We start from the raw sequence: 15,132 nt of genomic DNA on the forward strand, positions 1-15,132 counted from the left end.
CCACCCGGATCGCGCCGCTACTGGGAAGAAAAAGAAATTAACTCCATCCCAGCTGAAACCCGTACAAAACCCATCCCCTTTTCCATGCCCTTTACCATTCTATACTGTTTAGTCTTTGCTTTCTGGACAGTTCGTGATCGCTTCCAGGATTCCTGGACGACTGGGGGTTTCCTATTGGAGCTCTGTCTCTGATCAGTCCGACCCACTTACTGCGTGTAGCATCGGTTGCAGCTGTGTAGAGGAGACTCTCCCTTAGAACGGCCAACCCAACACGAGTAACCGGGATGCCAGGACCTATGCTTCAGTACAAATCGCTTCCAAAGCAGCTCAAACCCCTTCATAAGCTACCAATATCTCTTTTTAAGTTGGAGTAGAGTGGACTTCAGATCCTCTGTATCCCCAACTCCAGAAACCTAGGGGGAGACCCCAAGTGTCTGCTGGTACTTTCTGCCAGAGGCTCCAGGTAGGACCATTCTCCCCGGCTGCAGTAGAGAGCACATTTTTTAAGTCTTGCCCTGCCTGGACTGGCCCAAGGGTTACTACATGAACTGTTTCCTGTTTGATTAGTTCAAAGGCTTGTTGTTGCTCAGGGCTATTTGCATCATGCTGTGGGGCGTGCCAGGTTGCACACTGGTTGGTTAACTTGTGTATGTTCCATGTATCTTCTGTGCCGTGTGGCAATCTCACCCTTCACAAACAAACCCATCCCCACACAAACTGCTGCTGCTTAATGCTTTTTATTGGTTGACCAAGCTTGGGGGGCTAGAAGCAGGGGTGGGGCTCTTGGGAGTCTACAGGGGACAGCTGGGAGTTCAGATGGGATGGTTGGGAGTCCAGAGCTTCACTCCTCATTGAGTCCTTTCTGATAGAGAAGGAGAAAAAGGGAGTGTGAGCATGGAGCAGTGGTCAGATGGCCGTGGGGCAGCTGTGGGGCAAGGGGAAGTCCCACCTTGGCTCCAATGTCACGGCTCTTGGCCCGCAACTTGTTGACCTGGGACTCAGCGATGTCGGCACGCTCCTCTGCCTCGTCCAGCTCATGCTGTGCCTTGCGGAACTTGGCCAGGTTGGTGTTGGCCTGTTCCTCCTGGGAGACAGGGGCGTCAGCAGGGCTGCCCCACAGCTTCATCTGTCCTCCTGCCACCCCCTCTGCTCTCTGTCCATCCAAAATTCTAATTGCTCCATCTGGTCCACAATGGACCCACCTGTCCCTCCAGCAATCCCATCTTCCAGCCATCCAACCATCTACTCAACCATCCATTCATCCTTCCATCCATCCATCCAACCTGCTTAAACTTCCAACCACTTCTCCAGCCATCCAGTCAGTCATCCTTCTGTCTCACCTTTTTTCCAATCTTCTTTCCATCCGTCCATTATTCCAACCTTCACATGTCCCACCATGGTCTCTCCATCCCATTACCACCCACCTTCCTCAACCCCTGACACCACACCTCTTGACCACCTCATTCTGAGGTCACCTGCTACTCCCTACATCCTGTTCCTCACCTCAACCTGATGCCATTCCCTCCTGGGGGTGGTCCCAAAGCTGCCCCCCCACTGCTCACCGCCTCCTCTGCCTGTCGCTTGTAGGCCTTGACCTTCAGCTGGAGCTTGTCCACCAGGTCCTGGAGCCGGACCATATTCTTGCGGTCCTCCTCTGTCTGTGGGGTGAGACATGTATGTGTCACTGCCAAAGCAGTGAGGGTCAGGAGACAGAGATAATCTTGGGGAGTGGAGCCCCTCTAGATCTGTGAGTGGCCTCAGCTGTGGGACAGAAGGTATGATGTCTCCCTGGGTGAAGGTGTCTTTTTTGCCCTGATGAGGTCCCACCTGAGGTTCTGGGTCATGCAAAGACCCCATTTATACTGGAACAGTGGGAAGTGGCTTGGGTGGCTTGTAGCCTCTGGGCCTACCATGTTCTGGGTCGCACCACAGTATTGGACATAGAGGCAGTGGGTGGTCTAGTTCCCCAGTGTCTCTCTGGCTACCAGGTCAGCCGTGTTATATGTCATGTACAGCATCAGACATAAGGCCCTGTGGACAAAGGGCCAGCCCAGGTACCCTACCTGGTAGCTGAGCTCCTTGACACGACGCTCAGACTTGCGGAGACCCTTAATGCTCTCAGCGTTGCGCTTCTGCTCACCCTCCAGCTCATTCTCCAGCTCCCTCACACGGGCCTCCAGCTTCTGCAGCTGCTTCTTGCCCCCCTTGAGGGCCAACTGCTCGGCCTCATCCAACCTCATCTGCAGGTCCTTGATGGTCTGCTCCATGTTCTTCTTCATCCGCTCCAGGTGGGCGCTGGTGTCCTGCTCCTTCTTCAGCTCCTCTGCCATCATGGCTGCCTACTCAAGGAGAGAAGCAAGCAGAAAAGGAGGTTCATTACCCTCCACTGGAAGATATCCTAGCTGTCATTCCCACCACGGCACTCACATCAGTGATGGCCTTCTTGGCCTTCTCCTCAGCATTTCTGCACTCCTGGATGGCCTCTTCCACCTCCGTCTGCAGCTGGGAGATGTCAGCCTCCATCTTCTTCTTTTGGTTGATGAGGCTGGTGTTCTGGAGATGGAGAAGAGGATCTCATGAGGTGTCTGTGGAACTGCTGACCCATCTTTCTTAAGCCCCCCAGGACATAGAGGCCATTCCCCCCCTCGTGCAAACTCTGGAGGCTTCAAGGATCTGGACATCTTGGTAACTCAACTCATTAGAATCCCACACCTGTGGATGCAGGTGACCTCTTTCCTTGAAAGTGCATGAGGTCTCACCTGTGAGTGGAGAAGCTGGACCCTCTCGCTGGCCTCAATCAGCTCCTGCTCGGCCAATTTGCGGGCTCTCTCAGTCTGCTCCACCACTGCCTGCAGCTCCTCCAGCTCAGACTGGAGGAGGTTGTTCCTCCTTTCCACGATGGCAATGTTCTCCTTCAGGTCCTCATTGGCCCTGACCACATCATCCAACTGCAGTTGGGTGTCCTGTTGGGACAAATGGGATGGATGTCAGCCAGCAGTTCCAAGGGTCTGGGAGGATCTCCTTAGAGGTCAGTGATCCCACCTTGAGATGAGCCTGGGCTGCCTTCAAGTGGGACTGGGCTTCAGCAGCCACACGGTTGGCATGGCTGAGCTGGATCTCCATCTCATTGAGGTCACCCTCCATCTTCTTCTTCAGCCGCAGGGCCTCATTGCGACTCCGGGTCTCAGCATCCAGTGAGGTCTGCAGCGAGTCCACCACCCGCAGATGGTTGCGCTTGGCCTGCTCCATCTCCTCGTCCTTCTCGGCCAGCTTGCGCTCGTAGTCTGCCTTGACTTGGTTGAACTCCAGTTGGGCCCTCAGGATCTTTCCCTCTTCATGCTCCAGAGAGGCCTGGAAGGGACAGAGGGAAAATTGAGAACCTCAAAGGAGACCAGGAGAACATGGGGATGCACAGCAACGTGGCTTGTCACACCTCAGCCTCTTCTAGCGCTGCTTGAAGTTCCAGCTTCTCAGCATCCAGCTGCTTCCGGACCTTCTCCAACTCATGGATGGTCTTGTGGCTGCCACCCAGCTGCTCCGTGAGGTCCGAAATCTCCTCTGCTCAGGTGAGATCCCGTCAGACTTTGTAAAGATGTTGGAGAACAAGTTGGGCATGGGGAGGACCATGGTCTTACCTTGGAGGTTCTTGTTCTCCCTTTTGAAGGTCTCCAGGTGCTCAAGCGACTCCTCGTAGGCATTCTTCAGTTTGAAGAGCTCAGTGCTAAGGGATCTGGCCTCTTTCTGCGATGCCTCCAGCTCCATCTGTGACTCTTCGAACTTCTGCTTCCACTCAGCCAATATCTGGGCCCAAGCAAGTGGTCACCCTCTGTCCCCATGTCCCCCATCTGCTGTGTCTCACCACCATGTCCTCTCACCTTGTCGAAGTTCCTCTGCTTCTTGTCCAAGGCAGCAGCTGCTGCATTCGACCGCTCCACATCTGCCATCAGGTCCTCAATCTCATTCTGCAGCCGGTGCTTGGTCTTCTCTAGAGAGGAACACTTGGCATTGACTGCCTCCACCGCCTCCTCAGCCTCCTGCAGCCGTTGGGCCAGCTTCTTCCTGTCCCGGGGGACAACCTGGCTGTGGTGACCCATGGACCAAGTGCACCAACTCAAACCTTCTTCCACCCATCAGTTGGCCAAGGCTCTGCTCTGGATCTCCTCTGCTATCTCCAAGTCCCTCTACATTCTCCAGATCCTTCTTCTCCAGTGGAAGAGTCTCTGCTCTCCCCTGCCCCCTAGAAGCTCCCTTCATGGGGGGATGACTTACTTGGCTTCCTCGAGTTCCTCGGTGCGCTGGATGGCATCTGTCTCATACTTGGTCCTCCATTGTGCCACCTCAGAGTTGGCTTTGGAGAGCGAGCGCTGGAGCTCAGCCTTGGCTTCTGTCTCCTCCTCATACTGCTCCCGCAGCAGATCACAGTCATGCCGGGCCGACTGGAGGGTGTGGGCCAGTGCATTCTTGGCCTGGGAGAGAGAAGTGAGGAGAAAGTGAGCTTAAGCTACATCTAGGTCCTCAAACTGTGTAAGCAGTGGTTTTTCTCAGCCCAACCTTCTCTAGACCATCCCAACCAAATTCAGCACCTCTAGGCCCATAGAGATCTAAAGATGGGTATCTCTAGTTTGGCCCAGTTCAACTTTACCTGGTCCAGTGGCACCCAACCACCCATAGACCAACCCAGGTGCCTCACAACTGGCATGCTCAGTCCACCCTATCAGCTATTAGAACAAATGTAACCCAACTCAACCATGGAACCATAGATGGAACCACCCAACTGAACCAGCCTGAACTTGCTTTTTTTTGGTGCTACCACCATGAGGGTGAAGGACACCTTGTCTTGTCACCCTCCTGGAGACCCTCTCAGCCACCCCACGAACCTCACCTTCATCTCCTCCTCCAGCTGCCTCTTCAGGTCCTCCAGCTGCTGGGTGTATGACTGCTTGCCCCTGGTTAGTTGGGAGACAAGGGCCTCCTTCTCCTCCAGTTGGCGGGACAGCTCTCCTGCAGAGGTAGGGGAGGTTTTCAGGTGTGTGGAAGGGAGTGAAGATGCAAGTCAGGGGCTGAAGATGTGGGATGGGTGGTGTGGTGGGTCAGAGTTCCCACCATTCTCGGTCTGGAGCTTAGCCCGTTGGGTGCTGGTATCATTGAGGACTCGTTGGGTCTCCTCCAGCTTGGCCCGGTGTTCAGCTGCCTGGTCCTCCATGGTGCGAGAGACCTTCTCCATACCCACCTTGGAGGAGGAAAGGATGGAGGGGAGTGATGAAGCAGGAGGATGATGCCCATGGTGGAGATGAGGTGTCCACCTTGGCCTCCTTCTACCTTGGCCTTGATCAGCTGTTCCATGTTGGAGCTGAGGTCATCCAGCTCCAGCTTGAGCTCACTCTTCTCCTTCTCCAGCTTCTGCTTGACACGCTGTAGGTTGTCAATCTGCTCGCTGAGCTCGGCCACGCTGTCGGCGTGCTTCTTGCGCAGCGCAGCAGCCGTGGCCTCATGCTGCAGTGTGGCCTCCTCCAGGTCCCTCCGCATCTTCTGGAATTCTGCCTCCCGCTTCTTGTTGAGCTCAATCTGCACTGATGTGGCACCACCTGCCTCCTCCAGACGCTCACTGATCTCCTCCAACTCCCGTGACAGGTCTGAGCGCAGCTTCTCCACCTTGGCCCTACCCGTTCGTTCTGCTTCCAGCTCCTCCTCCAGCTCCTCAATCCGTGCCTGTGCTCAGGGGATGGACATGCTGTCAGCAGACTTGGTTCCACCTGGCTTCTCCACTCAACCAATCCAGCTGAAGTGCCTTTAACTCAACTCAACCCAACAAGCTGAAAAGTCTTCAACTCAACCCAACCAGCTGGAGACTTGTAAACTTAACTCAGATCAACCAGCTGGGAGCTCCTTACCTCTACCCAACCAGATGTAGACTCTTCACCTCAACACAACCAGTTGGAGGCTCTCCAGCCCAACGCAACTAAGCAGAGAATAGATCCCTCACCTGCAGCTCTTTCAGCTTCTTCTGGAGCTGCAGGGCCAGTGCCTGCTCATCCTCAACCTTGCTGTTCTGCTGGTTGATCTCAAACTCTTTCCTGCAGATGAAGACAGTTAGCAGTGAGGTCCTTGCCTTCTCCCCCTGACCAGTTTAAGCTGGGGAAGGAGGTCCAGCCTTACTTCTTGAGCTTCTCCTCCAGCTGCTGCTTGTCATTCTCCAGGTCCATGATGTTCTCCTGGGTCAGCTTCAAGTCGCCTTCCAGCTTCCTTTTGGCGCGTTCCAGGTCCATCCGGATCTTTTTCTCCTGTTCCAGGGAGCCTTCAAGCTGCGTGGAAACATGGAAATGGGGAGAGACCTCAGTTTTTCATCATCTCTTCCCCAGTAACCTCTTCAGCAGTACCCATGTTGGGAGCAGCCCACACTCACATCATCCACTTGCTGTTCCATCTTGAGTTTGGCCTTCGTCAGGGTGTTGACCTTGTCTTCCTCCGCCTGCAGGTCATCGAGTGTTTGCTGGTGAGATTCTTGCAGTGCCTTCTTCTCCTTTGTTAACTTGGCAATGGTCTCATCCAGCCCAGCCATCTCCTCTGTGAGGTTCTTGACCTGCAGAAGAAACATCAGGCCTCCAGCTTGGTACCAAGAGTAAAATAAGAGCTGGGGGACCTTGCTGTTGTCCTTGGCTAATGAGACCGCTTCAGTGGTGGAGAACCCAAAGAACTCTGAGTCTTGATGTAGCCCAGATCAACTAGCCTTGGGTCTCCTCAACTGAACACAACCAGGCTGAGTTGACTCAAATCCCCACAGCTTGAAGTCAAGGCCCCTCCCCACCTTACCTTGTTTTCTGTGGCATGTTTCTCCTTCTCCACCTTGGCCAGAGTCAGCTCTAGGTCATCAATGTCCTTTTTCAGCTCTGAGCACTCATCCTCCAGCTTCCTCTTTTTAGCTGTCAGTTCTGCATTCATCTCTTCCTCATCCTCCAGTCGCTCTGTCAGCTCCTTCACCTTGGCCTCCAGCTGGATTTTGTTCTTGATCAGCTGGTCACAGCGCTCTTCAGCGTCATTGAGGTTGTCCTGCTCCTGTATTGGAGTGGCAGGTGAAGTAGAATGGCCATGGGAGGGTGGTAGTCACACACCTGACATGGTTTTGGGGGGCAGCCTCACTCACAGCCTGCACTTGGAGCTGAAGGTCATTCTTCTCCTGCAGCATGGAGACCATCTTCTCCTCCAACTCCTTCCGCCGGGTCTCTGACTTCTCCAGAGCCTCCTTCAGCCGCCCAAACTCCTCCTTCATGTTCTGAAGGAGGCACAAAGCCCAGGAGACCAATAGCATATCCAATCCCCTCCATCCATCAACCCCACCCAATGCATGTTGGGTCTCAACCCGCCTGCCTCACCACCTCCTCCCACCTGCATCTCCTTCTCTGTTTCAGCGCTCTTCAACAAGGGCTTGATCTTGAAGTAGAGCTTCATCCAAGGCCAGTTCTTCACCCCCATGAAGGCCCTGATGTTCCACTGGATCACCAGCAGTGAGTCCCTAGAATGGGGAGACCGATGCCACTACACCACAAGCCTGGTGACCCGCCAGTTTCCTCCTCAAGGAGAGAGACCCTTCCCCTCTCACCGACGCTCCAGGATCTTCTTGAACTCAATGCGCATGAGCTGACCTCGGGCCTGAGCCTGGATGCGGGTGATGATGCGGGAGAGACGCTCATCCCTCATCTCCTCCAGGAGCCCCAGCAGCCCAGCCTTGAAGAAGACCTGGTGGAGGAATGAGGCAAGTGAGAGGGTGGGTTGGTTGGGAAGGGTTGGTGGAAGAGTTGGTAGACAGATGGATGGGTTGATGAGTTGATGAGTGGACAGAGGGATGGATGGTGGGGTGGACGGGCAGGTAGACACATCGATGGTGGGACCATGGGTCCATGTGACCTCATGGGTCATGGAACCATGGAAGGACCATGAGATCTCACCTTGGTGTGTCCAAACTTATACTGGTTGTGGTCAATGTCGATGGATCCCAGGAGCTTCTCAGCACCCTTGCGGCTGTCGATGAACTGCCCCTCGGGGATAGCAGCGGGGTTCAGGATGCGGTACCTGGTGGTCAGAGAGGAGAGGAAAACCCTGAGATCAGCCCTAGTGGGGTTGTGCATCCCCTCCCCACATCTTCTCCTCTGTGCCTACCGCTGGCGGAAGTCCCCATAGAGGATGCGGTTTGGGAAGCCCTTGCGGCAGATGCGGATGCCCTCCAGCACCCCGTTACAGCGGAGCTGGTGCATTACCAGGGGGTTGTCCATCACACCTGGTGATGGGTTAGAGAGGTGAGGTCAGCCACAAGCCATACCTACCACCCCTTTCCCTGCCCTCAGCCCCACTCTTTGTTCACCTGGTTCCTTCCGCTCATTGGGGATGATGCAGCGAACAAAATGAGGGTGGGTGGTCTTAAGGTTGGCCATCAGCTTGTTAAGGTTCTCCTGGTGAGAAGGGAGGAGAGAAGAGGCTGACCAATGGGAGAGCAGGGGAGAAGCTGGAGTGCTGGAGGGGTGATCCACCATGTGGGAGCTTGTCCTTGTGTTGCCCCACATTGGGTCCACTATGTAGATTCCTCACCCGGTGCAGGGCTGAGACAGTCTGAAAGGAGGAACCTTTCTTCTTGGCTCCTTTCCCCTTCCCTCCATCACCACCTGGGGAGAAGAAGGGTGGGGTGAGACAGGAAACAGGGCAACTCTGATGGACAATGGTCTTCTCTGTCCACCTATCCCTCCATCACCCAACCATCCATCCACCCACCAGCGTCTGCCCCAGCATAGTTGGAGAAGAGGTTGGCCAAGAGCTTCAGGGCTGATTTCTGGTAGAGCCCCACCACTGTCTCATTGAGAGGATCCTTGTTCTTCTCCAGCCATCCAATGATATTGTAGTCTACCGTGCCAGCGTAGTGGATGAGGGAGAAGTGGGCCTCTGGCTTCCCTTTGACATTGCGTGGCTTCCCAAAGTTGGCCGACTTGCCCAAGTGATTATCAAAGAGCTTAGCCTTGAAGGTCATATCCGAGGCCTTGGGGAACATGCATTCCTCCTCCAGGATGGACATGATCCCCATGGGCTGGGAAGAGAAGACCTTGTTGGTCATAGTGAACACCAAGCACAACCCAACTGCCCAACTTTGGGGTCCCTGGCAAGCTCCAACTGGAAGGGCCCTTCCCCAGCAGCTCCTTCAGCCCCAGAAGCCCTGGGGGGAGGTGGCACCTTCTCAATGAGGTCAATGCAGGCCTGGAGGTCCATGCCGAAGTCAATGAACTCCCACTCAATCCCCTCCTTCTTGTACTCCTCCTGCTCCAGCACGAACATGTGGTGGTTGAAGAACTGCTGCAACTTCTCATTGGTGAAGTTAATGCAGAGCTGCTCAAAGCTGTTGAACTGGGGAAGGAAAGAGGAGATGACCAATGGGGTCAGCTGGGTCAGCTCAACACCCAACAGGGTCAATAGAACACCCAAGATTAGTGGGTCAACCTGAGACCCAACAGGATCAACACAATGCCCAGTAGTATCAATGAAGTCAACTCAACACCCAGCAGGGTCAAAACAAGGCCCAAAGAGGGTAAGTCTCCACTGGAGTTCCCCCTGAAGCTTTAGAAGATCGGCTCAACACCCAGTTGGATCAACCCAAACCCCAAGAGGAGCAATGCCACTGCCCTGCCACCCCCTCAGTCCTCACATCAAAAATCTCGAAGCCAGCAATGTCCAGCACACCAATGAAGTACTGCCGTGGCTGCTTGGTGTCCAGAGAGTTGTTGATCCTCACCACCATCCAGTTGAACATCTTCTCATACACAGCCTTGGCCAAAGCCCCGATGGAGTAGTACACCTGCTGGACATTCTGCCCCTTGGTGACGTACTCATTGCCCACCTTCACACGGGGGTGACACAACCCCTTGAGAAGATCAGCTGAGTTCAGCCCCATCAGGTAGGCTGACTTGTCGGCATCTGCAGAGTGTGAAGAAAACATGCTGTCAGGTCCCACCTCACTTGGAGACCCCAAAACCTATGTCATTCCCCCCACCTGCTTCACCTTCAGTGCCGTCTGGTTCTGCCTGCTCTTCCCTTTGCTTCTGCTTGAACTTCATGTTGCCAAAGTGCATAATGGCACCTGTCAGTTTGTAGACACCAGCCTTCTCCTCGGCAGTGAAGCCCAAGACATCAAAAGCGCTCTGGTAGGCGGGTGGAGGCAGGTTGGAGAGGGCCTTGCCACCCACTCTATCCAGCTGAGGTCACAGCCGTCTGCTGGCCAGCATTTGTGTGTCCCTCTGCCCTTCCAACTTGTCAGTCTGTCCATCCAAGGACTCATCCATCCATGGACTCATCCATCCACCCATCTGAGTACTGCATCCATCCATCCACCCACCCATCCACAGACTCATCCATCCATGGACTCATTCATCCACCATGAACTCCATCCATCCATTCATGGGCTTATCCATCCATTTGAGGACTTGTCCACCTGTGGACTCATCTGTCCACCCAAGGACTCTCCCACCTGTTTTTATCTCCACCCACAACCTCCTCCACCCACACCACTCTCCTCTCCTACCTTCTGTCCCTCATCCTGCATCATCCCATGTGACCAACCCACCATCTCCCTTGCCCTCCACCCTTCCCATCCTCCACCTCTTATCCCTACATCCCTCCTCTCCTCCATCCATCCCTCTTCTACCATCTCAACCATCCACCTGGCGCTTCGCCTTCTCCTCAGCCAGGGGATGTCCACCTGCCCGCCCCACCACTTACATCAGTTGCCAATAGCTCTTCAGAGTCATCAATGGAGGCCACAGTCACCTCTCCTTGGGAGACATAACTGTAGTCATAGGGGTTGTTGGTGATGAGAAGCATCTCTGCTCCGTGGTGGCCCAGGATGGAGACAAAAAATTAAGCACTTCCAGTGGCCAAACAGCCCCAAATCACCCTCAATTGCCCCAAGAAGGAGCAGAGAAATTTAGGAGGGGAGGAAGGAGAAGACCAAGGCCAAGCGCCCAACTCACCCAGCAGCTCTGGCTTCTTGTTGGAGAGGATCTGGTAGAAGATGTGGTAGTTCCTCTCAGCCTTCAGTTGGAAAATTACACGGGACTTTTCCAGGAGATCTGGGGTGGGAATGGAGAGAAAGACAGTAGAGGTTGGGATTAGGAGGTGATGGATTGAGACATGGAGAGATGGATGGAGACATGGAGAGATGGATGATAGAATGAGGAGATGGAGAAGGGATGGCTGGATGGTAGGATGAGGAGACAGAGGGATGAGGAGGTGGAGGTGAAAGGTCAGATGGATGGTGGGATGAGAAGATAGATGGATGGATGGACAACAGGACAGTGTCTTACGAATCCATCAAGAGAGGGCATCCATCAAGGGACATGTGGAGAGGGAGGGAAGGAAGGAGAGAGGGAGACACAAGATGGAAGGACAAAAAAATGGGAGACAGAGGATCCGATGGATGGTGGGTTGAAGAGTTGGAGATGGAGAGCTGACTGGATGGAGTGAGGGATGGATGAATGGACAGATGGAGTTCATGGATGGATGGATGAGTCCATAGATGGATAAGTCCTAGCATGGATGAATAAATCCATGAATAGATGAGTCCATGGAGGGATGGATGAAGGACTGCCGACATTCTTTCATGGAGCCTCTCAACCCACTCACAGGTCTCAATGTCAGCTGATGCCAACTTCCCGGTGGCCCCAAAATGGATTCGGATGAACTTCCCCTGGAAAAGCAGTGGCAGGAGGTGGAAGCCTCCCAGCAGACCCCACACTATAGACCCCATCCCACAGACTCTGCCCCATAGATCCCACCCCCAACACTCACGAATCGAGATGAGTTGTCATTGCGGAGGGTCTTGGCATTGCCAAAGGCCTCCAAGGCAGGGTTGGCCTGGATGATCTGGTCCTCCAGGGTGCCCTGGTGGGATGGAACAATCCTGGGTGTGCATGCCATTGGAGGACACTCAATGCTGGGGGTGCGTGACCTGAGGCCCCACCTTGCTGCTGTTGGTTGCCTCCTTCTTGCGGTCGCCGATGGCAGCAATGCTGGCAAAGTACTGGATGACCCTCTTGGTGTTGACTGTTTTCCCCGCCCCAGATTCTCCACTAGGGTGGCAACAGTGAGATGTTGGAGAATATCATGGTGGCTCCTTTATCACACCTCAACACTATGGGGCAGCATCAGGCGGGGACAGACTTACGTGATGAGGATGGACTGGTTCTCTCGATCTGCCAAGAGATGAAAGGAGTCAGGTGGGAAGAAGTTAGGAGGCATCTTTGGGGTCTTGGGGTTGGGATTGAGGTTCTCCATCCTTCCAGGTGAGGGCGAGGTCTAGGTCAGGATCCAGTGTTTGGGGTGGGGTCTTCTAGTTTGAGGTCCCCAGAGGAGGTCCCTACCTGTCAGCATGTTCTGGTAGGCATTGTCAGAGATGGAGAAGATGTGGGGTGGAGCTTCACTCCGCTTCTTTCCCCGATAGGCAGCCACCACCTCAGCGTTGTAAACAGGCAACCACTTGTAGGGGTTGACCGTCACGCAGAAGAGTCCTGAGTAGGTCTGGAGAAGGGTCAGGTGGGTCAGAGCCTGGAGGTGCCACCCCACCAGATGAGGACATCCTAGGTCTAGGTGGCCCAAGGGATGTGGGGAAGGGGCATCATGATTTTGGGGGGCCAAAAGGGGATGGAGATGGGACATCTTGGGTCTGGGTGGCCCACAATATCCAGAGATGGGACATCTTGTGTGGACCAAAGGATCCAGGGGTGGGACATCTTGTGTGTCACATCGAGGGGGCTATTGAAGGGATATCTTGGATCTAGATCAGGGGATGGGACATCTCAGGTCTAGGTGGCCAAAATGGTTCAGGAGTGCAACATCTTGGGTCTGGGTGGCCCAAGGGGGCTGGAGAAGGTTCACCAGGTTCTTGGTGTCCCAAAGTCCATGGAGAAGATACACCACCAGGTTCTAGGTGGCCCATAGGCTCTTTGGAAAGCCCACCTGATTCTAGGTACCCCAAGAGTTTTAGGGAAGGGTCACTAGCTTCCATCCACACCTTAGGCTGTGGGGAAGACCATGCCCAGTTCCCAGGTGCCCCAGGTGCTTGTGGGAGGACTCACATAGATCAACCAAGAGGCATAGCGCTCCTTGAGGTTGTAGAGGACGGCAGGCTCATGGAGGAAGGTCAGCATGGCCATGTCCTCGATCTTGTCGAACTTGGGAGGATTCTGCTGGTGGACGTCGGCATCCTTGACCGTCATCGTCTAGGGGGAATGGGAGGACAAGGGGGTCGGAGTTGTGGGATGTCCCATGGTTTGGGGGCACCCTGTAGGTTGGGGATGCTCTGTGCGTGAGGGGTCTTCCATGGGTTGTGGGGGAATCTTCTATGGGTTTTGGGGCACCTCTCATGAGTTGGAAGGTCTTCAATGGGCCTAGTCTCCCCCTCCTCGCTTTACACCCCCAAAAACCTTCAACCCCTCTCCCTCCTTTAACCCATTCCCCATTAACTTCACCCCATTAACCCCTCCCTCCTTAACCCTTCGCCCCCCAGCTTCCCACCAACCCCTCACCCTCCATGAAGCCCAACCCCCTTTCATCCCCCACCACCAATCACCCCTCATGCCTACACCCCCATCAAACCCTCCCATCTTTAACTTCATTATCCCCTCACCCCGATTAACCCTTTGTTCCCTGTGACCCCTTGTCCCCCTGCCCTCACCCTCCTCTACCCTCTCAGTTGCCCACCTCTCCCAGCTCGGTCTGGACGGTGACCTCCCCGCCTTGGCGCCCCATCACCCGCCCCCGCACAAACTCCTCACGGGGGTGGGGGACGAAGCACTCGCTGCGAGGGTCGAAGGGCCTGGTCTGCGATGCCAGCCGCTCCCGCTCCCCTGGCCGCAGGAAGGGAGCTGCCGCCCCCAGTGCCGCCAGCACTGCATCTCCCATCCTGCCCCACACAGACAGGGGCCTCACATCACCTGAGGGGCTGTGGGACTCTGGCTGTGGGGTCTCACCCCCCACCCTGTGGCCCCACACAACCCCATTGACCACAGCCCCATTGCCATGCATGGACTCCCATACCTGTGCCCAGATCTCTATAGCTGTGGCAGACACTATAGCCAGACACAAAGCCCTATGGCTGTGCACAGCCCCATGGGTTGGACCCTACAGATGTGCAGTGAGCCATGTAGCCCACTGCAGACCCATATAGTCACACACTGCCCCATGCACAGACCACTGTAGTAATTCAGGAACCCCTGTAGCCATGCAGGGACCCCAATAGCAAAGTACAGACCGTCATAGTGGTGTATGGCCCCATGCACAGAACCCTGTAGCCATGCATCTCCCCATGTATTGAGCCCTATGGCAGTGCACAGACCCCCTATAGCTATGGGCAGACCCCTACAGTCATGCAAGGACCCCAGTACCCATGCACCCCGCATGTACAGACTCCTATAGTGATGCAGGGGTCTCCACAGCCACCCACCAACCCCTGTAGTGATGCACGGACACCCATAGCAAGGCACAGACTCCTATAGCCACGCACAGAGCCCTGTAGTGATTCAGGGATCCCTATGGTGATGCATGGAGACACATAGCAGTGCAGGGACCCCTATAACAATACAGGGAGCTCTACAGTCATGCACAGCCCCCCATGCAGAACCCCATAGCAATGCATGGACCCCCTGCAGTGATGCACAGACCCTATAGGGACACATGCACCCTATAGCAACACCGCCCCAAAGTGCCAATCCCCATACTGCGCCAGGACACCACCCTCACCTGGAGTCCGTGGATCTAGCAGGTACGATGAAAGGAGCTGGAGGGACATGCAGAGAGTGAGGGGCTGCACTCCATAGATCCCTGAACCCCATAGCCCCTATAGACACTCTTTGCCCCATAGACCTGTTTATGCCCCATAGATCCCTTTGCCACATAGACGATCCCATGTGTCCCATAGCTCTGCTGTGTTCCGCATAGGCCCCCTGGGTGCCCCGTAGACCACTGGTGTCCCATAGATCCCTGTGCCCCCATAGATCTCTGTGCCTCACAGTTCCTCTTGGTGCTTCTTAGATAGTCTGTGCCCCATAACCCCGCATGTATCCCACATATCCCCGCGCCCCAGAGAAACCCCGTGTGCCACAT

At 54.9% G+C, this 15,132-nt stretch overlaps 1 protein-coding gene across 3 annotated transcripts; it reads right to left on the reverse strand.

The window, feature by feature from the left end:
- Positions 1-12: 12 nt before the first annotated feature.
- LOC113999653 (myosin-6) lies at positions 13-13,932 on the reverse strand. Of its 3 annotated transcripts, none has more exons than XM_039378194.1 (38): positions 13,732-13,932; positions 13,107-13,250; positions 12,393-12,549; positions 12,197-12,224; positions 11,981-12,101; positions 11,821-11,913; positions 11,656-11,719; positions 11,004-11,102; positions 10,753-10,856; positions 10,037-10,175; positions 9,683-9,951; positions 9,214-9,384; positions 8,761-9,070; positions 8,581-8,654; positions 8,357-8,444; positions 8,155-8,272; positions 7,944-8,067; positions 7,598-7,734; positions 7,384-7,510; positions 7,142-7,270; positions 6,811-7,053; positions 6,404-6,580; positions 6,157-6,302; positions 5,984-6,074; positions 5,320-5,709; positions 5,104-5,230; positions 4,883-5,001; positions 4,270-4,466; positions 3,876-4,059; positions 3,636-3,801; positions 3,434-3,558; positions 3,043-3,351; positions 2,760-2,963; positions 2,428-2,553; positions 2,064-2,339; positions 1,563-1,658; positions 956-1,084; positions 13-122 (listed from the first exon to the last, which is right to left on the reverse strand). In XM_039378194.1, exons 1-38 carry the CDS (start codon positions 13,930-13,932, stop codon positions 18-20), a joined length of 5,907 nt encoding a protein of 1,968 aa, XP_039234128.1. In that variant the 3' UTR covers positions 13-17. The 3 variants fall into 3 exon arrangements, with proteins under 3 accessions (XP_039234128.1, XP_027599053.1, XP_027599052.1); XM_027743252.2 differs by lacking the exon at positions 13-122 and adding an exon at positions 753-862 and having other exon boundaries at positions 950-1,084; positions 8,581-8,642; positions 11,993-12,101; XM_027743251.2 differs by lacking the exon at positions 13-122 and adding an exon at positions 753-862 and having other exon boundaries at positions 950-1,084; positions 11,993-12,101.
- Between the last annotated feature and the right edge of the window lie 1,200 nt (positions 13,933-15,132).

This window comes from Pipra filicauda, unplaced genomic scaffold (genome assembly GCF_003945595.2).
Source record: "Pipra filicauda isolate LSUMZ 115617 unplaced genomic scaffold, ASM394559v2 scaffold130_size2058158_pilon, whole genome shotgun sequence".
In the NCBI taxonomy this organism is placed as follows: domain Eukaryota; kingdom Metazoa; phylum Chordata; class Aves; order Passeriformes; family Pipridae; genus Pipra; species Pipra filicauda.